Here is a 24,373-nt window from a genome sequence, read left to right as displayed (position 1 = left end):
GTATTCCTGAAACTTAAGTGGGAGCTAATAAAAATACAACCCCAGGGGAAAAATTAGGAATTACCGTATGTGTAATAACGTCATTGTAGTTGATTATCTTCAAATGCAGTGTTAACTTTCCTGCTCTGCTCCTGGACAGTGGTCGGGGAAACGCAGGGGAGATTTTACCTCCAGGGCTCGAGCTGTGCCCGCTCTAGGTGAACAGGCCGACACTCAGGTGATCTGGAAGAGTCTGAGCGTTTATTTCTCTGGAACACAACATATATTTACCCCACTTCATAGAGACTAATGCGAACCCTGCCTGTACGGCGGCTTCTCTCTCTTCACACACACATACACAGCGCTGCTTGCTCCCCCCGGCACGTACACTTGCCCGGCTCTTAAAGGGGCCGCTGCATTCTTACAACAGTAGTTTACACAAATTCATCTCGCGGGCCGGATTGGACATTCTGGTGGGCCGTTTCTGGCACACAGGCTGTACGTTTGGCACCGCTGCTATAGTTATTATGCATGGTGTGTGAAGGCTAAATCATTACTACTACATTTTTATTTGAAAATGGCATTCAGATAAAAATGATGTGCATCCAGAGGAGCATTTCAACAGTCAGAGGTCATTTGCATCCATATAAATACAACTGTGTGCCATGTGTACCACTCTGGTAGACTGGGCTTGCACAATGTAACATAACAGGTTAACAGGATGCTGATTCTGAAGGTAAAAGTGAATCTGCAAGTAAGTCTAAACATCTCTTTTTGTTCAATAATAACTGCATCATTGTGGCATTTTCTAACAAAAATTGAGCCAGCAAACTTCTCAGCTTTGGGTGCGGTGTGGTGCACGACAGGCCTATCCTGAACAGAATGAATATGTTTTTTTGAGGAGTTTGATAAAGGTTACAACTGCAGCTATTTATTCTGAAACAACTCAACTCAAGTCAAAATGACATGCATATATTAACATCCTTGGAGTAGAGCAGGAGCAGCAACAACGCAGACAAAGACGGCGAGAACTCACAGAGGCGCCGCCCCACTCTTCTCGATTGCCATTTAACCTTTTCTCCTCACAGTGAGTACGTGTTTATTGAAAAAATTGAGAGCTACCGCTATCGCTGCTTAAGGCCTGTCAAAATACACCCCGACCGTGGTAATTAAAGACGCTATGCAAACATGCTGGGAGGGTAAATTAATTCCTCTGGGGGGTGCGTGCACTAGGCCTGGCACACAATAAAACATCCAAACAAAAGGAGATTTCCAGAGCTGACATTAAACATCAGCAGGCAAATGTCAAGCAGACAAAAAAAAGCTCCTCTCCATTTTCATCTATGGATCTCCTGCCAGTGTGTGTGTGTGTGTCTGAAGACAATACAACGACAGATGTCGGCAGTTCTCTGGCGTGTCACTCACGCTGCATTTTAAAACATCATCATCATCTCATTATCATTGAGGGAATTAGATAAATGACAGCACGGAGGCACTCATCCTTACAAGTGTGTTGACGTGTGTCCTTGCACTTGAGTGTATAGCATACATGCACACACACCACACACTTACTAAGTGTTCACCTACAAGGAGGCAGTTACCAGCCATGATTTTCCACCATGCTTTATTTGCAATAACCGTCAGCGGGAGAGTCTCGGCCTCCTTATCTGATTTTTATGAACATACTTGGAGGGATTATTGAGATTTGTGAGGGCTCTGCTTTAAACTGTGAAAGTGGGAAAGAGACAGAGAGGAACAGTAAGGGAGAGCAAAATGCTAATATCCAATGGTAAGGGATGAAATATTAAGTATCTCTCTCACAGCATGTGGAAGTTGGTCAAGAGGAAAGAAAAAAAACACAGAGAGAAAGAGACGATAAGATGGTGTTTCTATGATGAGCTTTTTCCACATTGTGTCATGCCCGAGGAGCTGAGTGTAGACATCAAACTCTCACACACTCATGAGTTGACAGTTCAGGGGCAGCTGTGCATTTTTAACACACCTTACAGCATCATTCAGCTGCCGTCGAGGCTACACTAGGCATAAATCACTTCACTGGATCTATCTAGTTAGCATCTTAGCGTTCGTTTTGTGGTTTAAAGCATTTTTGAGTGACTTGAAGGCCACAGGTTAGAAGACAGTGATATCATGTGCAGTCACAGGGAGATAACATGATTAAAACCAAATCAGTCACCGTAATGTATTGCAAGAGTGTGCAAGGCTCTTGAATTTATGACATGATGTATACGATACATGTGTATGAGTCTGCTTGTTGCTTTTTGAACGTGAAACAGAGGTGAACAGAGGAGAAGGCTTCTTCTACAAAAAAAGAACAGAGCGCAGAATTTATGTGTAAACAACTGGGCCTGAAATGAGATTCCCCTGTTTCAAAGACGAACAATTGCCACTGATGTGAAAATAACTGCAAAGCTGCAGAAATTTAAAAGGAGCTAAGTCTAGGAGGTGATGCATTGAAAACTGAAAAAATAGCACAGTCGAAGCTGTGGTAGGAGAGTAGAATTTTTCACAGAGGGCCATTACTGTACAGGTTGAACAGCTCACACAGTGGGGTTAACAGCGTGGGTGCCAGGCTGAGTATTATGGGTAGGAGTGAGGTTGGTATCAGGGGCCTCTGGTCTGCCAAGGTGCAGTGATGCTCGAGCCTGCTGTCAGAGCCGCAGAGCGCGGGCTGGACGAGGGCAGTCGCCTCACCATCTGTTGCACGACAGCCAAAGTCACCCTGTATGTAAGCTGCGTGTTTAATAGTGTACTGGAAATGGGCCCGTGCCAGTGTGCATATCCGTGAGTGTGTGTGTGTGGATATATCCAATAGCTACAATGGCATCTGCTTCCACACATCATCATCATCAGTGTACATGCATATGTGTGAGTGAGCTCTTCATATAAAAGATTGTGTCTCCTGGTGCATATGTGTATTTGACCATAAGTCAGTGTTCATTTGCACAAAGAGTGTGAATGTGTGTGATTACGCCCTTAGCTGTATTTGTGCGTATGTAATAATAACATCATAATTCTTGATTTATAAGACTGGCGTATACAATAATTCCTTTAGTGAGCAGCAGTCATTGACCCCTTGGAATAATGGAATATAAAAATGTCTGTTCAGGAAGGTGATGGACTGTGAGAGCAGTTAAATGCACCTGAGTGTATCCAGCTGTACAGAAGGTTACATATTTACTGACCTTCACCAGATCGCTGGATTGAGTTGACTGCTGGTGCTGGTCTCTATCTACATTTATGCTCTTCTGGCCTTTGTTGAAACATTGATTTAACAATTAGTTGTTTATCTCTGTGTTATAGAAGGAACTAGATGAGTAAGGAAATGGGTCATGGCTTTTACATTGTGCTGTATTGAGGAAGCACGGTTGCATTGAATTGCAGATGCTGTGAAGAGGTAGGTGCTACCTCCACGCACTGGTCACAGTTACGCTATTATGGAACCATGTAGACAAAAAGTCTGTAACTATAGTTACTTGAGGAATAATTCTCCTCTAGTGCATCACAGTGTTAACAAAAGAAATGCCAGGGAGCTGTGAAGTTGTGATCAAGAGACATCCTTCTTTCTTAGAGACAAAAAAGGCAACTGACCACTTCTCGGGGTAGCAGCGGATCCTCCTGACGAGTCACCAACAGGTTCACGATCCCACCCATGGGTGTGGCTCGTAGCAGGGCCACCACCTCTTCCTGGGTCTTACCATTAAGGTCTGTTCCACTGACCTGCAAACACACACACACACACACACACACCAGCAAAACTAAAATCAAAGAGTTCTCTGATTTCAACGAGGGGAAATATGTGGCCTCCATATAACCTTTATTCCGATTACTGTCTGAGCCAGTTGGAACAGGAATTAAACATTTCCCCACAAAGTGAGCAGTTGATGATTTTCATGTCAGTCTGACTGAAGTTTAATCAAAATTGTTTCCATCTAACCACCACCTTCTGCAAATCAAGACTTTTTTTATAGCCACAGGGAACAACACAGCCTATTTGACTTATTTCAACAGACCTCACTAAGATTGAATGGTGGAACAAAGCCATGTCATCAAGAGTCATTAGTGTGGGAAACAGCATGTAATCTCCAAGAACACACTCACTAAAATCAACACTATAAAATGCTTAGGAGGTTAAAGTGAGATGCCTCACCTCCAGCAGCCGATCTCCAGCTTTCAGTCGGCCATCTTGGATGGCAGCCCCTCGAGGAAGGATGTTTTTGACATAAATGGGAGCACAACCGCCAATGGGAACATCTCTCGAGGTGATGCTGAAGCCGAGACCCTCTGGGCCTAAGAGAGAAAAAAAGTACATTAGAAAAAAATTAAAACAATGGAAAAAATGACTAACATACAACTCCCTTCCTTCCTTAATTTCACCAACAGAGCTTCCTGGACCTGGGCAGTAAAATAAGAGTTCATACATCATTAGTCTGCCTGCTCTTGTGCTATTTTACCACAAAAATATAACGTTGAGATTAATAATTTACAAATCATTGAAGAAAATCCGCTGCAAAAACATGCAAAACAAAAGTCTGACAGTCATGTTTTATTCATTCATAGCTAGTCATTGTTATTCCAAAGTAACTAACTAGGATATCACTTTGACTTTGACTCTAAGAAACAGATTAAGCTCTGAAATCCTTTTTCCACCATATTGTCTTCACATGGAACTGCAACATGAGCAGCCACTGGACAAGGATCAAATCATGTCGCTCCGATACAAACCTCCTACAAACATAGACTTATTTTTCCATTCTCACATTTTTCCATTGGTTTGCTTGCTCAGGGTTTTTAGGAAGTTGATTTCCCTGTTTTTGTCTGTGATGAGTGCATATATACTTGTAAGTTATGGTCAGATGAAAGACCAGTTATCAGATATGATGGTTCAGTACTGACTTGAAATGTTGTGCAGTGCATTTTGATATTATTACAAATACTACACCATCAGTGTACAGTAGCATGTGCTAGATGGTTTAACCGAACTTTCTTGACATATAGTTAGCCTTACGTTTGCATAATGTACACAGCACTGATCTTTATTTGTACATTACAGTTGTTTATGTGTTCTTGAGAAAGCGCTTTATATGATAAATTTATATAACGAGTGGTGAGGCTAAATTCAGGGGTTAAATCAGAGAAAACGTTTAAAGTATCAGCTGTGCAAAGTCATTTGCCTTAGGTTTTAAGGCTGACCTTTACGCTTCATCAAATGAATATGAATTGCTGCACTGGAGGAAGTGGGCAAATACAATAACGGATAAATAAGATGGTCTCAGGTCTGACCTTTTCCGCTGACCAGGCCCAAATTTGTCAAATAAAAGCAAAAAAGGTTTGAAATGTCAGCCACATAAATTGTGTTTGTCTGTTATTTTTTTTGACAGAATATTAAAACAATTCAATTCCACGGCTACGTAATGTTATTCGACGGTAACTAAGAGCAGTGTTCAGAGATGGAGGCTTCTCAGACGGTAACAATGGTGATTAGTATTCATGTCAAAGTAGATGCTCATTTCACCGAGCTGTCAGCACCTCTGATGGTTCATCATGACCTACTTCTCCGAGTGTGTCTGTGCAGCAGTCTGTGGAACTGTCTGTCATCTCACTGACAGTGATGGCGTTGATGATCGGGAGAAAGAGAGAGAGAGCGTGAGAGAGAAAGTGCGGATGCCAACTTTCTCACGGCCTCCGCACACAAACAAAACTTGCAGGAAAGGTGATGAAGAGGTTGCTTACAAAGTCAGAAAGTTGAGCTGCTGAAGATGACAATGTGCTATGATCTCCCCATCACTGCGCCATAACTAAGCAGACAGAAATAGCTGTTGCTCTCAGTGCTGAACATTAAATCTGACTCTTTGAGTGACAACTTTCATTACAAAGTCACACCGGCTGCCATGACAATCAGTCAACGTCTCTGTGCAGTGGCTATACGGTAAATAAAACTACAGAGTAGAGAGGTCATTCTCGTTTGTTCACTGGGTAATGTTTTTTGGGTTTTTTTGTTGACCACAGTGATGCTCAACTTGTGTTACTGCACTCTTTGTCTACATGGATACAATGAGCCAGTCTGGAATCATGAAAATATAAAAATAAAGGGTCATTTATGGTAGATACCATTACTAACTGGTCAGATGACATAGATACAATACAGATCTCATTTTCCACAAAATTGGCTGTAAATTGAAGTGTTTCTAAAATAATATTTAGAAGATTACTACATTTTCCGACATTTCAGACGAGCTGCATGTTGCTGTCTTTTTCATATCCACCACATCAAGAGCTTTGTTTTATATTTAACAGTCACCTCCCCCTCCCTCCTCTGCCATGCCAGTCTCTGGCCTGCACACAGCCAAATGAACAGAACCAAACTCTGCCCATCGTACGATAGTGCAGTTAAAGTCTCCAATCAGGCAATCAGGAAAATGCATCTCTAATAGGCCTGCAGTAATTAACCACTGACGTCTTTATTTTGGGTGATAGAAGAGCAGAATCAAAGTAATTGTATTCCTTTTCTGTATTAGTCGGAATCCTGGCTCCAATAAGCTAATTAAACAGCAAACATGAGGAGCGGCTGAGTTCCATTACAATGACTTAATGGGCTGCATGTGTCCTTTTCAACTGCAGTATTTGATTAAGGCACTCTTGTTTATTTGCCATGCAAGATCTGCTTCTGCCACTCAGAACTCACAAGATACTTGGGTCGAATTGCAACAATCACAATAATTCAACAACAAAACAGCTGAACCCTGTCTAAAAGTGCATTAGTACTGGTAAAGTCTGATAGCGATCAAACGGAAGCATCAAGATGGATTTCAGTAGCACATTTAGATGATTTCGGATTTTACTGCACAGTTGAAGTTCCGATTTAACAACATTTGGTCAGTCATTTATCTCCATTTACTGTTTATGGATGGCTTGAAGTTTACAAGTGAGGCACATCCATTTCAGTAAGCTCCATTTAAAACATGAGCAATCATCTCAGGAGACTATATCTGTCACTTGGGAGGACGTGTACTTTTAAGAATTATGAATGGTGCTGAATTAGACCATGGTGCAATGTAGCTGGTGAAAATAAACTGAACTACTGGCATGGGTCTCTTGCTGGAGCAACACCAGACTTTCTCTGGCATGGGTTTAAATAAAGTGAATGATAAAATGATGGCTGGTGTGCAGAAAATAAGAGGATTTTTATCACATTCAAGGGAATAAATATAACTTGCAGTCGAGTGCTTGGGGACCTTTGCCAAAGATATTAGAGCAGCTTGTGACTGCTTTTCCCCTGAGGTGAGTTGCTTTTAGCCCTCACTGCTGCCCTCACTTGCTGGTCTTTTCCCTGAAGCTCACCACTAAGGCCTCTGTGCCAGCTTCTAACTAAACATCTGCTCCCACCGACAGGAAAAGGGGCCGGAAAAGGAGGGTTGCACGGTTTTATTTCACATGCAACTGCTTGTCAAAATGTGTGCAGATATTAGAGAAGATGAGAATGAGATGGAGGCCTGGCAGTGAACCCACAACAATGACTGGCTAAAATATACAATGCTCCAATATCACAACAAACCACGGCGAACCCTCAGCTGCAGGCAGACTTGATTGCTGAATGTCAATATTTCAGCCACAATATTGAGGTGATGCATCAAAGCACAATCTATCAAGACGCGGTAGATTTTTGTTTGTGTTTGGCTTGCGCCGTTAAACTTAACCCAGGGGCAAGAAGAGATTATTCTCAGAGATTTATGGTTTTCTTTGGCATCCCTGAATCTATTGTTTATCTTAGTGAAAATAAATACATGATGAAAGGGCCCTTTGTCCTCTTAACCATAGTAAGGAGTATATTTCCTTTTGATTACTTTTGCTACTTGATACCACAAAAAAGAGTTCATTTATCTCACTTTTACAGCTAATCATGCGTGTTACTGCTGGTTCTTACCCTTCTTTAACTGAATGTTGAATCTGCGGCCTTTGTTCTTCAGGTAAGAGCTGGTGGGCGTGTTTGTGCTTATTCTGCGCTGCAGGGAGGGGGAGGGGGCTGAGGAAGTCCTGGAGATCATAGTGTGGGGTAATGTTGTGTACCGTCGGTTTGGCTCTGGAGTGCTTCCTGCCAGTGGGCCCTGGTGGCTACATGAGGAAAGCAAAGATCACAGTTAGATTTATGACAACGGAAACAGATGATAACATCGTGGTATTAAAGCAAAATGTGACATTGAGGGTAGATATCCCGGGCAATTTGAAGCTCTTATTGTGAAATAGATGAAGATGCAGTTGTTATGTTGATGAAGTTGTGATTGTGTTGACTCATCCATGCTGTGTCTTGTGTCACTAACAATAGGACATCAATCCGTCCATCTTCTACCACTTTATCATCCACATGAGGGTTGGTGGTGTATATGTATATGTTTGTGTACTGTATATATATATATATACTGTATTATCCATTGGTTTTTTTTTATTAACTGATTTTTGTACAGTCATTATGAACATTAACAGACTTACACAACTTAAAATGCAGAGAATAAACAGAGGGTTTTAGAAATGTATGAATATTTAATGTAGACCATAAACCTATAGACAAGCATCTCTGAGAAACACCACATGTTTCACTGTCTGGAATTCAGCCAAAGGCATTACAGAAATTAACAGTAACTACGGGTACTCGAAATGGGCTTTTAAAGAGATGATCATTGATGTGGGTGTGAAGGCTGCAGGTAGAAATTCTTTTTAAGCTTCTGTCCTCTGTTCCATTTTACTGTTTAGCTTTTAAACTATGATGGATTCACAGTAAATATATTATGGATGAGTCATCAGCTGGTATAATTAAAACTGGACTAGCAGTTTGAGACTGATACATGTACAGTATATATATATATATATATATATGTATATATGTGTGTGTGTGTGTGTGTGTGTGCAGATGTAGGCAATGTACATTTAAATGGAAAGAAGATTAGGCTGTTTTTGTGTAAGTAACCACTCAAGCATGCACCAAGCATATGGACTAACGAACATACAGTAAATGAAATGAGTGCTTTAATGGTGCATGCACATTTGTGTGGACACATAAAATGGTCTCTGAATGGAAGCTAACAGAAATCCCTGCTACAGTCAAGGTCAAACCTACTTGTGGTTGAGGCCCAGTTGTGGTCCAGGCCTAGCTGCAGGTCTCCCCACTAGACTGGACCTGTCCCCTGGCTTTTGAATTGCCTGGTTGAAGAAGACTATGCTGGACTGGTGTGGGCTGAGTTCGCTGTGGCCTGACAGAAACTCGTACTGCCTCTTCATGACTGCAGGGACCACATGGAAGAGGATGACCGGGGAACGCATGGCCTGCTTGAAAATGTTCTGCGCTCTGGAGGTGATACAGACAAGAGCGTAGAGGTCAGCAGGCAGACAGAAATAAATGAGTCTTAACATGATAAGAGATACTATAAGAAGTACTATAATGTACTATCATAGCTTGGCAGATATAGAGGGATAACAGGGGCTATGATGTACTGTATGTTGAGTGGCGATAGGGAGGAGTGAAGGTTAGCATGGCTAATCGCAGCAGCTGCACTCAGCAGAGAGCAGAAAGTACTTTATCTGTAATTACCAGCATCAAGACAGGAAAGAGATAAGGATGGTGAATGGTGAGCCAGTAATGACAAATTATATACTGTGCATTATTTATTATGCCAGAGAAACATATTGTATGTAGACAATCTAAATGTGTCTCCAGTATAGTGGTCTGTGTGTTCGTGTGGTCAGAATAGAGTGGACAAGAGTTGACTCAACAATCAGAACAGTGAGGATGAATCATGTACGATGGAAACTTTCCAGACAATGAGGTTCCAAAATAAGCCGACAGTCACTTCACTCCTTTCAGACAAAATGAGAAAAAAAAATCCAAAACACACACTGAGTCTCATGTGAGTTTTAGGGGTGAAATAAGCAAAGACAAGAGCTCAACATCACTCCCACACTCAAGAATTGTTTAGTCTGGTTTGCTGGCGGCACTTAGCATATAGATAGGCTTGCCATGAACAACCCACGGAGCAGTATAAGAGGTGTGGTAGATGTCTGGAATCCAACAGTCCCAACCCGTGCTTCCAGACCTCTATTACCACACCCGTAATACCATGTTGATTCTGTCCAAATGATAGTCACTAAGCTGCTTTCAGCACAACAGACGGCGCTTCATTCAAACGGTGTCACAGAGGTGAGACGTGAAGGCCATACTGAGGCACTTCTGTGGGATTTGGTTTCTCTCGTCTTTATTCTTATGGTAATTTACAAAAATCACTCACATGTGCACAGTGAGAGGTGATGACTTGAGTGAGTGTGTGTTTGTACAAAAAAATTATTCCCACATTCACATATACCGAGCCATCACTCCAATAATCAGCCTCCGTGCGAGCCTGATTGAATAATAAATTAGACTATCAATGCATCATTACATAGAGTTAGATTAAACGGCTCAAAATATTTACCCATGCAAAACAATCCGAGGATATTAGACTATCACTTTGAATTGTTGCTCTGTGCGGTACACAATCAGGGGGTGGAGTATTTCTGCTCCTTCATTTTCATACAGAATTACAAACATTATATGCATCTGGAGGCTGAGGAGGAGTGTGTTTGGCAGAGGAGGGTAAGTGCGGAACACTGCAAAACATCGCTCCCCTGTGAATTTGGGTTGAAAGCCTCTTTCACAGTAGAAAAGGCTTTTTGAAAAGAAAATTGGAATGTTTACTAATGACAATAGCAACATTCTCAAAAGATAAATATCATAAAACCTTACTGCCTTTGCACACGGTCTGGTGAACACAATACCACAATGTGGTGAGGTACCTTTTGATAATTTAAGTTTTTGCCAAAGTCGCTTATACAGTATGATGCTAGGTATGCACACACACACACACACACACACATGATTTTAGGTTGATTTAAAGCATGACAAAGAGGGGAGCTGAAAAATGTCCCCTGTTCAACGGTGAGTCCCCTCTTTTTATATGTTTCTAACTTGACTTCCGAGAGCAGATGAGGTCCAAACTTAAACAGCTATGAGAATGTGGCTCCCAGGCCAGTGGTTTTAGACGACTATGCCCAGCCCAGTGTGACTGTAGGCTGGACCTCCGTTAGCAGGAATTTAGGATATTTTATCATGTGGAGGAGAAAACAATACGCAGGGATGGGATTTGAGTCGACCACCTCCACACACAGTCTCCACAATCCTGCCTGGAGGAGAGACAATCTATTTGTCAGCTTGGCACACAGACACATACACTCAGGAGGGTGTAAATAAGATGAGAGTTCAGCATCACGGCATGGGTCAGATGATGTGTAAGGATGTGTGAGGACACATTTATGTGAGAGAAGAGTGGCTTTAGATAAATGTGGGGAGTCTTGTGGATTACATACTTTAGACAATAAAGAGGAGCCATGAATTGATGTATAAAGGGAGCGTAGGCTGCTTTGGAACAGAGGTCAAAATAATGATGAAGGGCTGCAGGTCTCTGTGACTTATTACAGGAAGGGCAACAACTCGGTAATGTTTCTGTTTTATTGCGCAGATGTGTGGGTGTCACGTCGCTCTCCAGTTTGGCCTCCACTTTTCAACAGCAACACTATTTGCAGTCACTGCACTTAATGCCCAACACAGGGCTTTTAGTGTGACCTGTATCATGTAGGAGACAGTGCTTTAGACTATTACTGTATATATACATATTCTTTGGAGATGGTGAAGGAAAAGGAAGATTGTCTCCAACAAGTTGAACATTTAGTCCATAAAAGGCAAGGAAAACATTCAGAGTGATAGAGTGGAGAAAATATGTTACAATCATCATTATAAGACAAGTGGCGGAGCTTACTGTTCAAAGCGCAGGTTGCGAATGTCGCCCTGATTTATCTTTACTATGCAGTCATTCTCCTGGAAGAGACGTTCCTGTTCAGCTTTGCCCCCCTGTTCCAGGCGTTTCACCAGCAGACCCTGAGTCCTACAAATGATTTTACAACAGGTTACAAATAAAACACACACACTTAGAATTCAAGAGAATGCAGTGTAAAGAAGGGGGATAAACAATTTTAGATTTAAAAGTAAACCCAAAAGTCATCCAGAACTTGCATTAATGATATTTCTCCCTCATGACTACATTTTATGGATTTATTGAATAAAATAAATCTGTATATTTTATGTCGTGGTTTGAAAGATCATAAAAAATAATCTGTTTTACAGTAGTTCCCCACCAGGAAGTAAGTTTCCAAATAAAGTTTAGCTCTGTACAGCAACATATAGAGCTATTGTGTGTCTGTGCTTTACTGTCAACAAAAGTTAACTTTCAAAACTTTAAGCCAGAACAAAAATCTGCCTTGAGAAGCAATGCATTATTAAGTTAATTTGAAGCCGCTGTCCGTCTCTCTGTCCTCTAACGCGGGCCAGGTCTGTTAGAAGGACAGGGCAGGTTTTTAAAGGTAATCCCAAGCAACAGCTAAGAGATCATCTTATGGCTTCAGAGAAAACTCGGCAGACGTCTACACTAAGACGAGAGCCGACAGTGCTGTAATAAATACCTAAGCAGTTTCACAGCAATCCATTCAAAGAAGGCAACATTTACCTTGAAATATTCTGCCCCTCTCTCGCTCTTCTAAATAAATACATCAGTGAGCTCCTCTGGGCTTTAGTTAGGCCCTGAGGATAAAGACACGAAGCGATCTGATGTGCGCTCCGAAAGCAGATCCACAATCTCCATCATTCTCTGAGGCGCCACATGGCTGAGGAAGCAGGTAGACTGACTGAGTACAAACGCTTGGTGCCCTTGTATAAACCCAGGAAAGGTGTGGAAGCGTTTGGGAAATTAAAATGAATGATGAAATATATCAGAGCCTAAACTATTAAGAAGCCAAACTAGGAAAGAAATGTACACTGCAGTCAAGGTTTTTTTTTTCTGTGGCAAGGACATCAGCAACAAGCTTTCCATTACTCTCAGTTATTTTCCCTCATGTCAATAGCCACATAAACAACAGCACATTTAAATTGTGACCCTGTTTACAATAGACGTCAAGGGCAGATTTGCAGAGCTCTTCAGCATTTCAGCCAAGCAGGGCCACTCTCAGAACATTGCTCTAATTGGCTGCATAATGTGGACATCCACGCTCACACTGCAGGCTCATCTCGGCTCCTGGATGGGGGTAAATGGTTCAGCATTAAGTTGAAATTAAAGATCACAATAGGCCCTTTCCTATTTCTCCGCGCCTGAGCCAATGTTGCCAGGTCAACTTAAGTGTGTTGAACAGAGAGTAATTGTGAGCAGTGTGGAAGTGGACATGATTGTGCTTTATCTCCATCGGTGTTGGCGGCTTGAAAACAAAGTATTGTGCGTCTAGATTAGACTGTGGACACACTCTAATGACTTTTGATATGGTAGCAGACCAGAGACAGGAGATAAGGGAGTTTTGATCCCTAATTAGTATTCAAAGCAGCAGCGGGGAAGACTGGGGATAAAGCAGCATCTTTTAGGGATTTGAAGATGATGATTTCATAAAAGCACCATTATTGTGATGACTGTAATGCACTGCCACCCTCTCAATTCCCTCCCGTCTCACTGATGGGTTTTTTTGTAGATACTTATCAGTTACTTGGGGAAAGCAAGAACACTAACGCAAAATCCAAATAGCATTCTCATAGGCTTCAAGTCAGTGAATTCATTAGTCATTGGACATTAGCACGGCGGTTTGAAGTTAGAGGATTCTCTGCAAACTGGAGGGAAATCTGCATCGTCTGATGGCTTTACTCCATCTTGTGGGCGGGCAGCAGAGCTGAGAAATGAGTTGAAGGAGGCCACCTGCTCTAATCTACTGCCTTTAATCAAACACAGCAATAATCCAATCATGATCCATTTATGTACGGCAATTATGTCCGCAGTTTGTTTACAATTGAAATTGGTCATGGAATGAGAACTTCATTAGGCAGCAAAGAATACATCAGCGACAGCTGTGTGTGTGGGTGCCCATGTGTGTGTGTGTGTGTGTGTGTGCGTGAGTGCACGTGTGTGTTTACAGTATAGTGTAGAAGAGTTGACCAGCAGGGCTCACAAAGCATTTACATGTGTACAATGAAAAGATGCATGTTTGGAAACATCTTAACTCTTAACAATTCCATAGGAGGAAGTTCATTTCCAGGTAGAGACTGTATATAAATATTGGACGTAGTCTATACCGCTTTGCCAGGTGTAGCTACTCAGGAAGTAAGAATGCAGTGAAAAGCAACCACGAGGAGGAAAAAAGAAGTCTATATTATGTCAAAATTGTCCACTTCCCACTTGATTTATAACATCAGTAAATGATTTCCTGAGGATTTCATGGTCCCATGTCAATGCAACATAATGATTTTTTTGGAAATTAAGTTCCCATTTAGGAAATTAAATTAGTGAAATTAGATGAAAAAAGCACAGCGTAATATGAGTAGAGCTGCAACTAACAGTTATTTTTAATAACTGTCGATTATTTTCTCGATTAATCGTTTGGTGTTCAGAATATCAGAAAACCTTAAAAAATGATGAACGGTGTTCGTCAAACCTGGAAATGATGATGTTCTCAAATGTCTTGTTTTGTCCACAAACCAAAATCATTGACTTTTAATGATTTCTTTGTTATCCAGAGCAAAGAAATGAAGAAAATATTCACATTTAAGAAGCTTAAACAATCGGAAATCTTGTTTTAATCATGAAAAAAGCTTCAAACCGATTATTCGATTATTAAAATAGTTGATAATTAATTTAGTAATCGATTAATGATTGATTCATCGTTTCAGCTGTAAATATGAGTGAACTCCAGTGTGATTGACAGCTGTGTTTTTCTGTCGCAAAACCTCAACCTGGCACTGGTCAAAGCAAGAATCTCAACATCTCAAAACAAGAGTTCAGATTCTTATGATAGATGTCATGATCGGTACAGACCCGTGTGTGTGTGTGTGTGTGTGTGTTTCAGAGAGATTCTGCCTGCTGGACTGACAGCACCTCTAAGCTCTCTCCTGCCGATGTCTTCCCCACCTGCTTGGATCTAACTTGATGGCAGTGCGGTGAAGCAAAATTGCAGGCAGCTGATGTGGGAGCCCCTGCAGTTACTTGTTTGCGGTCTGCTTGTGCTGGCTGTCTGACCCCCACGTCCCTGGTCTAGACACTAATGACAGCTCGCCGAGCCTAATGCTTCTTGTCCTGGTGCACAGGAAAGAGCTAGGCCAAGCCATTAGCATCATTCCACTGACCAGATGCTAAGTCTTATCATGTCTGAAGTTAATTGAAGGCTCTGATAGCTATTAGTGCTTTCCTTAGCAGATAGAGAAGACATTTACTGGCCATGCAGCACTACTGCTGCTGTATTTTGCAAATGCAGTCTTATTTAGTTGGAATACAAAACAGCACATCTAATAAACTGTTGGATTTGAACTTCATTTAAGCAATATTACTCACTGGAGTTTTATCAATGCTTTATTTGATTTCTCCACTGACTCACTGCTTCTGGAAGAGTCAATCGCACTGGGGTCAAAGCTAAATATAGTTTCATGACACTTGCTTATAAACAGCAATGGGATTAGTGTCCCAAAGAGATGACATGCAGTAGTCTTCAATGACAGCCTTCCTCACTCCTTCAAATGTCATCCCATCTCATTTCCTCACTCTGTCTTTTTCACCTCAGTCCCCTGCGTCCCTCTTACAGCACTGAGCAGTCACATTCACCTTGGTGGTTTGCCAGTCCCTTGGCGTGCAGCAGGAACCCGTGTCATGCACAAGCTTTTAGTTTGATTACATCTGGCCACTTCCTCTGTCCCTTTTTTTCGGGAATAACCATAAACTAGGAAGCTTTATTTCTCTTGCGCCCACTCAACGACGTGTCTTACTGTCCCCAAAAAGAAAAAAAAAGAAAGCTGCTTAAATTACCTTGAAGGCACAGTGGACACTAATATAGGTTAGAATAAAGAAAAGCATAACAAGGTTAAAACTGTACGGTCAGGAGCAAAACTACTTTCATCTGTTCTCTTTCTCACTGGGGGCTTCTGAGCTGTGATGGGTATTGCTGTGTAGTTTCAGCTGTGAAACATGCACAAATGAAAATTCAAGTAGACAGCCTTGGGTGACACATAAAAACAGATGAATAAAAAATACTGTATGAAAAAAGAAAAAATAACCAGAGTGAAATGAATAAAAGCAAAAATAGAGCAATGTTCCCCTGACTTCAACACAAAAGCTGCAGAACACCTAACGGATGGGCAGACTAACTGCTCATTGTTGTACATGAAGCTGCATTGATTCCCAGATTTTTCTCTTTCTCTTCCTTTTACCTGACATCCTGCGAGCTGAAAGGCACAACGTGGATCCCCAGGGGCCCTCCTTCATTGGACACCTCAACTGGCTTGAGCATGCCTCTGCAGGACGATGATGGATGTGGCCGAGAGGATGCAGGAGAGGGAGTAGACATACATGAATAAAAAATAACAAGAGTGTCAAGAAAATGCAGAAAAGCAGCATATACAAGATGGCACAGTCAAACATGACAGGGATGGTGAGAAGTGTGGGGGAGGTTTTGAAATGCTATTGGAGGAGCTGCTACGCTGTGTCTATACAAAGTCATCCATTACAAAGTCAGGCTAGTGGACCTCAGGGTCGATTAGGGACCCAAATGGAGACTCCAATTAAGTGATTAAGATCAGACTGGTGCTAAAAGAAGACAAATTAATTGAAAATGTGTTGAGAAGGGGGTGGGAGGGGCAGAAGGTTCATTTGTGTAAAGACAAAACCAACACAACAGTTGATGTAGAACTGTGATATTTTTAAAGGTAACCTTATGTTAAGGTTTTCAGTGGAACATTATATTGTACGATAAAATAATTACAAAACTACTCCTTGTTTACCTCTGATATACAGCAGTGTGTCTTTGCAGGAATTAACACTTTTAGATTTAATGTTGCAAATATTAGAAGAAAATAAATGATATTACAGTGTTAGATGCAGAAAAAAAATATATTTTTTTTATGGAAAAGTGGTCCATTATTTTGAGACAGCAAATTCAAAAAACATGTGTCGATGGCTGGCAGAAGCAGGCGTGTTTGAGAGGCCACTCACTCTAGACTGAACACTGGTGACTGCTCCAAGGAAGAGTCTGCCCTCCCTACAGGCTCAATCCGCTCAATCCTCCTTTCTTGATTCCTGTGCTCTTCTTCCTCCTCCTAAAAAGAAAGAGGAGTTACAAAAAAAAGACAGGGTCAATTATTAAAAGCCTGTGTCAGTGAAGCAAAACGCTCATTATTTCAATTTGGCTGTACTTCCATCCCCTCCTCTCTTGCCTATATCTCTTCCCTTTGGCTTTTTAATCCAATTACCTGCAGGAACAAGTAAAAGTCGCTGTTTTAAATCAAAAGGGATGATCAGTTCAGGACAGATGGGGCCCACCACACTGATGTTGCGGAAAGATTCCTTTCCAACCAAAAAGTGACTCCAGTGACTCAATCAATCAGGTCTGGCTTTGGGGTGTGGCACTAATAACGGATATTTGCAGGATGCAATGAGGTCTAGAGAGAAGCAGCTATGCTTGCTGTCATCTGTTTCTCTCACTCTCTTCATTTCATTTACTCGTCTTCCTTCAGGGCCATTAGGCAGCAAGGCTGGAGGGCGGCAGATTTTACAGGCAGACGTCTGAGGACTTAACTAGACTCAGGGAAGAGACAGCAGTTTCACGGGCTCCTTAATGGGGGATAAAATCTTTATCGGAGTTCTCGTCATGAGGAAGGCGCAAAAGTGAGCAGCGCACTTACATGTAGTGATGACATGCTGTTCATTGAACAGAGGAAGACATATTTAATAATAAAACAGGGTTCTTTTTTAACGAATCATCATCTGTTGAAGATTCGTTAAAGATAGATATTGCGGAGGTGCGTGACGAGCAAATCAGACTTTTGTCATTTTATGACGAAAAAGAAAGTTTTTGCAACCACTCATTCATGTGTGTGCTTCTGCATGCATGTGTATGTGAAAGCATGCCAGCATCCACACAGCTCGTCGTCTCCTTAGGAAGGTGTGCTGCCTAAAACTCTTTTCTACACTCAATGATTTCCCTGTCCTCACCCCTAACCCTCCTCTTTCTCTCTCTTTTACTTAAATGTCAAGCACATCCAAATAGGTCTTGTTCCTTTCTGGATAGTTTATGGAAATGGATTCAACCCTTTTCAGAGTCCACAATATCTTTGGTGACACAGGGTAGAGGCACAGGGAGACTCTTCCCCCCCTATTTATTTAGTGGAGATGGTGGGGGCAAGGAGCAGTGAGGGCATGAAAATTTCATCAGCAGTCTGCCTTAAGAGACCTCCAACCACCCTCTCTGTCTGTCCCCTCCTCTCTAACTGAACTGTATGAAAATGAGTCAGTCACCCAGTCACCCTGCCTTTAATTACTCATCAGCTGGGGTCCTGAGCCTCCTGCAGAGCCCGTTATTTACAGTGTTCTTCATGAAACCCCTCCCCAGGTTGGTTGGCTGCATGTTTTTATACATACAGTCTATACAGGTACAGTACAGTGAGCTCTGCATAAAACACCAAGCTGTTGGAAACCATAAATAAACAGAGAAGGGTGGTGAGGGCATTTGAAAATAGAAAAGCAGAATAGAAACGACAACGACATAAGTATATGCCAAGAGATAAGATGCCAGGCAGATACTGGGGTATGGAAGCCAAAGAAATATGTTGACTTTGTGAAAGTGGCAATGATGCTGAACATCTTAGTCTTGTTGGAAACAAGAGTGATCGGAGAGGGAGGCTGACTCGCAGTGTATCATCACTGAAAATTATATGTAATTACAGTGACTCCCAGCAACATTTTCCTCTCTGAGAGTTTGCTCCTGTCAGTTGGAAATTGTTTTTGGCAGGATGATGTCTTTCTTCCCCAAACACTGGTGGCAGGATCGATGGTTTGCACAAGGCCAAAAAACACAGTGGAAGCTTGTGTGTGGATGTGGGAGCAATGGTGGGGCCGCTGAATGTTCGCCACCCTACTGGCCACCACAAGCGACCCATCACAGCCATCATCCCTTGGTGCTAGCACCAAGCATCTCTTCTGAAAGGCTGCAGCTCTTAAACACCTACTGTTATGAGGACATATGTGTGTTTTACTGCAAACGCCATTTGAACCTGTTTGAGATGTTGAAGCTAAAATGACATTTACACCACCTGATCAAGAGGAAGGTGATATATATATAATGGGTGTAACCAATGGGCATGGACAGAAAAATACATCTAAGAATAAAAATACATATAAATTATATTAGGAATATGATGTAAAGTTATGTTCAGAGGTTTTGAGTAAGGTTCAACTGTACAAAAGTCTTTATTTTGTCTGGATGTGCACATTTTTACTTTGACTTCATGAAGTTTTGATTTAATCTGGTTAATTTGTGTGTTTTTTGTATGTATATTTCATCATAAATGCATTTTTGACACACATTTTTTAATGTTTATAGAATTGTGATTTCTATGACATCCCAAAACTATAACAGGTTTCATCCTGGACACCCCACTCCCTGGATATGCCCTTAGGTGGGAGGCAATTTTGCCACAGAATGTCAAAAGATGGTATCAAAGCAGTACATGTCGATATTTCCATTCAGGTGTAAAAAAAATAAAAAGATAAGGGACTGTGAGGAACATGGTGATAAAAAAAAAAATCAAAAAATCATGGAAGTCAGAAGGAGTCAAGGAAGAAAGAGGAGACAAAGAGAGCTGTGAACTGAAATAATGTGGCAGAAAAATATAAATAAGAAGGAAAACTGCAAAGCCGAAGTGTTAAAATATTGCTTTTTTAAAAGCCAGCAAAGCATAAAGAAAACATTCCTTAGGTGCTTTCTCCTTGAGAGTGCAGTGATCTGTGTTACACAACTCTATTCAGATATTGACTTTATTTCCAAGGACATCTGTGAAACTGTTGAACTACATTGTTTGTCGAAGCACAATCATTTCAGGGCTCTAAAAGGATTTCTCATGTTTATTGTCATGAAAAATGTGCTCATGTGTTTTACCTCCAAAACTGAAACATATTCCAGGAGCGTGTTAAAGCTCAGATAATACTGTAACTGCCAGCAGAAACACACAGATGTCACCTGACTCTAGATTCACGAGGCAGTGCTTAAGTGGCCGCTGTGGTTCGTTGGAGTCACAGCGGAGTTATCCTCCGCCCAGCAAGGGCACAGCCCCTTCATTATTTCAGACTCTCAAAGTCGGTGCTTTATCTACGAAGAAGGAATTTTGAAAAATGACCCGTTAAGACTGATTTTATGCAGCGAGGTCCTTAAGGAAAGCTGCCGGCTTCCCAAAACACTGACTGAGTCAGTGTCTCCTTGTGACCAGAGTGGAAGAAGTCATCCCTCCTTATATTCACATGCCAACTTACTTATTGTACGTGACAAAACCAAGCACAGAGTGACAGTGGAGGAGAGACACAGGCTAAATAAACATCCATCTCCCTGTACTCACTCACTAGCCCTCTTTCCTTTCTTGCTTTATCCCTCCATCACTCTCTTTTTCCCATTCTCTAAAAACCCTCCATTTCTTCCTCCCCTGAGTGCTTTTAGCACCCTGTTGATCCCTTGGTAACCAGTGGAGTGGGGAAGCAACAAGGCTTTTCAACTCTCTAAGGCACTCAATCCTAGCCTGCTCTCTCACACTTTCTCTACATTCTGCCCTCCCTCCCTGTATTCTGCTCTCATCCGTCCCTCCACATCCGAGCGAGCGCTCAGATCCCTGATCTGTGGCCAAAAATCCGGCAGCCTTTCTGACAATGGAGGAGAAGCAAAGGCTTGGCCATCTGACAGCTGTTGCATTATATTATTGGGGATCATATACGAGAGAGAGAGAGAGAGAGAGGAGAAAGGGTTGGCTGCAAAGTGCAGAGTCCTGTTACCTTCACATGGACAGACAGGTTAGGGCAGCGAGAGGACCACGGAGAGAAGAGAAATAGGAGGAAGGGAAGGAGCAGCTGTCTGTTGAAGGGGTAAAATGCACACACACACACACACACACACACACAGCTCAAGGGTTGGGGCAAAGGGTGTATGCTGAGGAGCTGTCAGCCTCCATCAGCCACTGTCCTTAAGAAGACTTACTACGTGTGTGTGTGTGTGTGTGTGTGTGTGCATGTGTGAGTATGTATGTGTGTGTGTCGTGCCATTAGCCATGAGCAAGTACAACATGTAGCTGTCTGGGGAAACTTGGGGGGAAACGGGCGGGGGTTCCCTCGACAGCGTATCTTTGGCGTCAAGGGCTTAACAAGGACAGGTTCAAAGGTCACAGCAAATGGTGCGTTACTGGCCACCGCCCCTCATTTACAGCTGAGGTCCACATCTGTGTGACGGCTTCATGTGCAGAACAGGCCTCCTAGTTAGACGATGTCACACGCTCCCTCACAATGAGCCGTCTGTGGCGAGCAGAACAATGGACAGCCCGAGACAGACAGCCAAAAGAGTTGGACGTGGAAATGTTCCAACATGAACACTGCGGTGTGTTCACTGCATGCAAGAGGAAAGAAAACAAGCAATTTAATCACAGCATTTATCAAAATGGCTGCTTGAATATTTACAAAAATCTACACTCCCTTCCTGAATTGTCCAGCAAAAAAATGACAAAACATGGATGATGTGTTGTGTCGTACGCCCCTTATGGAAATACGAACTGAGCCAAGGGTAACAAACGATACGGTAACATAAAATATTCTGCTTCCAGCGAACATGAACATGTAAGTTAGAATAAAAAGAGGCGTAGGGTTTTCCTCTCTGTCACAAAAAGTTAAGGAGCCATAATTGTAGCCCTCTTACCTCCAGTTAATACAGATTGACTAAGAACTGTACAAGAAACAAGTAGAAATGGGACTTCACAGCACCACTGTGTTAACCACTGTCATAAAAAGCTGCAGGTAATAACTTATATTAGTCCTATACAAGTTCCTTTGACCGCACAAAGCAATTATCACATTTCCATCTTAACCAGAGCCAGACTTTTTTTTTCTTTTTCTTTAACCATGTTAACCATTAAAAGAGCCTTCGTGGCTTTGGACACAATGAGAACAACTTATATATCAAAACAGAACAGCACTCTTCAGCAGCTATTGATGAATGACCTTGTCATACATGTGACACAATTTACCATACATGAATTATTATCCATGTAACAATAAGTCTACTATTCCTTTTATCCATCCCCTTAGAGGAAACTGCCATTAAGGACAAATTAGGCTCCAAAATGGTCTCTGTGATTAGATTGGACACGACTGTTGCATCCGACAAAGCAGCTCCACCCTCTCCACTAACCCCTCCAGCCTCAGTAGCCCACTGGACTCCAGTTCCATTAAGGCAACCAATATGTCACAATCACTAAGATTATGGCACACTTATTTACATTTATGTTAGGGATAAGCAAATGTTGTAAAAGGTTGTGCGAAGAGTCAACAGTTAGTGGATGATGAAAGGATCGTAATGCAACCCACAAGTTCTCTAAATGCCACTTAATGGCTGTCAACGGAGAGGCAAACCTGTTTCAGCCTACTTCCTTATCTTCGTTATGCTATTATGATCTAAAGGATCCTGATGATGTAAGCTAATGGCCGTGTCAATATACAGCAAAGTGGATTTATTGTGTTGCAGTGAGGGGAGTTAAGCACAGAATACACAGCGCCATATCAAACGAATTAGGCCTTTGGTTTCTATTAGTGTGGCGACATACTGTAGATCCACATTGGAGCAGAAACAGTAGACATTGGGGGGGGGGGGAATATGAAAGTGTGTCCCCGATGACTGCCATCTCTTGTTTTGTATACGTGATGGAGAGGAAGAGAGAAATATAGAGCGATGTTATGAAACTACACTCCTGTGTTTGTTTGCCAAAGAGACAAGACAAGACAAGGTGGCAGCGACGCCTGTCCTCTGATGAGGACATGTGTTGTCTTTCATATTTCACACCCCGTGCCAATGGGCTTGTTCAGAGGAGAGCACTTACCGACGCACTGTTCCGTTTTATAATGAGGAGAAGGAGTCAAATGTTGTTCAGTGGGCCTGGATATCAATAACCTGTTTGTATTTTTTATTATTTATTATTATTTTTTAGTATTCATGTTATGTTATTGAGACAGAACTGTTATTTTTGCTTAAAAAATTTGAAATTACTGCTTTACCATAAAATAAAATGAGGCTTTATTGTTCTATTTATTAAGACATCTATATTTTAATTTGCATTTTCTTGCAAGTGATATACATATATAATTTTTTTTATAATATACAGTATATCATAATCCACAAAGGCTAATTTTCACACACAACCTTTATCCCAACGCCTCCTTTTAATCAACAAAAACGTCCAGCCTTAAAATCTGGCTCCCTTTGTTTGGTTTTGTAAAGATGTGGCGTCTGGCTCATAAAGTTTGATGTGAATTTACTTGAAGTAAATAGCAGGGACAGACAGGTTCCTGATGCTGTTAAGCAAATTAGATCAGAGATGTGAGGCTGCATTTGTCCACAGGACAGAGAGCGGCAAGAGTAGGAGGGGTGGTGGGACAGAGAGATGGACGGTTCTGTTCGGTGAGTTGACATTTGGAAAAACAAAGACCCGTCTTTCTGCTCAATCCTCTCATTGTTCCTTTTTATTCCTTGTCTACAATTTTTGTCTCCTCTCTTGTCTCTACCTCTGTCAGTGGGAGACTCGCTGTGTGTGGAATATATCATCTTGCTAGCGTCTGTTTCATATCAGGCCTGGACTGATCTATCAATGACACAGCTGCTTACGTCTTTGCCCACTGCATCGTTAAATTGCACTTTAATTAAATTAGGCCTGCTAATTATGAGGACTTAAATCAATCACCAGGTCAATAACAAAGGCCCAAGGCGGACGGAGAGGCCGAAGACTTTTTTTTTTCCAAACCTCATCAATAACAGCCTCAACCGGAGCAGACTCCTCCTGTATCAGAGAGCCGGAGGTTCAAACGGGTAGGAATAACTGTGAATTGAGTTATCGTTACAGGCTTTTGTCCGGAGCACTTCTTACTCTTACAAGCTCTGTGAATAATGCTGTTTGAATACACTAAAAGTGTTTCAAAGAGTTTCCGCGTGCATGGCATTTTGCATCAGAAGAGCCCTTCAAAGGGGACATTTGAAGCAGATTTAGGGTTTCTGGCGCATAAAATATAGTTCAAAAGGGATATTATGACTTTCCAGACACCTGGCTTTGGTGTGGGGACGTGATTCTGAACAGATAATCCGGGGCGTTGAGAGTGCAGCCCAGCTGAATCCTGGGTCTTTACCCATGCATTAAAAGGAGCTCTGCGGTGCTTTTCACAGATTAATCATCATTTTGAGCGTATTAAGTGGGAGGACAGTCTGCTTT

General features: G+C 41.8%; 1 protein-coding gene across 4 annotated transcripts in view; it reads right to left on the bottom strand.

The window, feature by feature from the left end:
- LOC131462458 (partitioning defective 3 homolog) overlaps window positions 1–24,373 on the bottom strand; it is a 325,725-nt gene that overhangs the window by 159,006 nt on the left and 142,346 nt on the right. For all 4 annotated transcript variants that reach the window (XM_058633698.1, XM_058633714.1, XM_058633708.1 and 1 more), the window contains 7 exons: window positions 17,085–17,188; window positions 16,304–16,387; window positions 11,838–11,963; window positions 9,110–9,337; window positions 7,922–8,109; window positions 4,148–4,287; window positions 3,589–3,717 (listed from right to left, as the gene is read on the bottom strand). In XM_058633698.1, the coding sequence (XP_058489681.1) occupies window positions 3,589–3,717; window positions 4,148–4,287; window positions 7,922–8,109; window positions 9,110–9,337; window positions 11,838–11,963; window positions 16,304–16,387; window positions 17,085–17,188 (999 nt within the window). The remainder of the gene's footprint in view (window positions 1–3,588; window positions 3,718–4,147; window positions 4,288–7,921; window positions 8,110–9,109; window positions 9,338–11,837; window positions 11,964–16,303; window positions 16,388–17,084; window positions 17,189–24,373) is intronic.

The sequence above is a fragment of the Solea solea genome, chromosome 1 (genome assembly GCF_958295425.1).
Source record: "Solea solea chromosome 1, fSolSol10.1, whole genome shotgun sequence".
Taxonomy (NCBI): domain Eukaryota; kingdom Metazoa; phylum Chordata; class Actinopteri; order Pleuronectiformes; family Soleidae; genus Solea; species Solea solea.
Note: the sequence above shows the minus strand (reverse complement) of the source record. Positions and strands in the feature narration are given on the sequence as shown.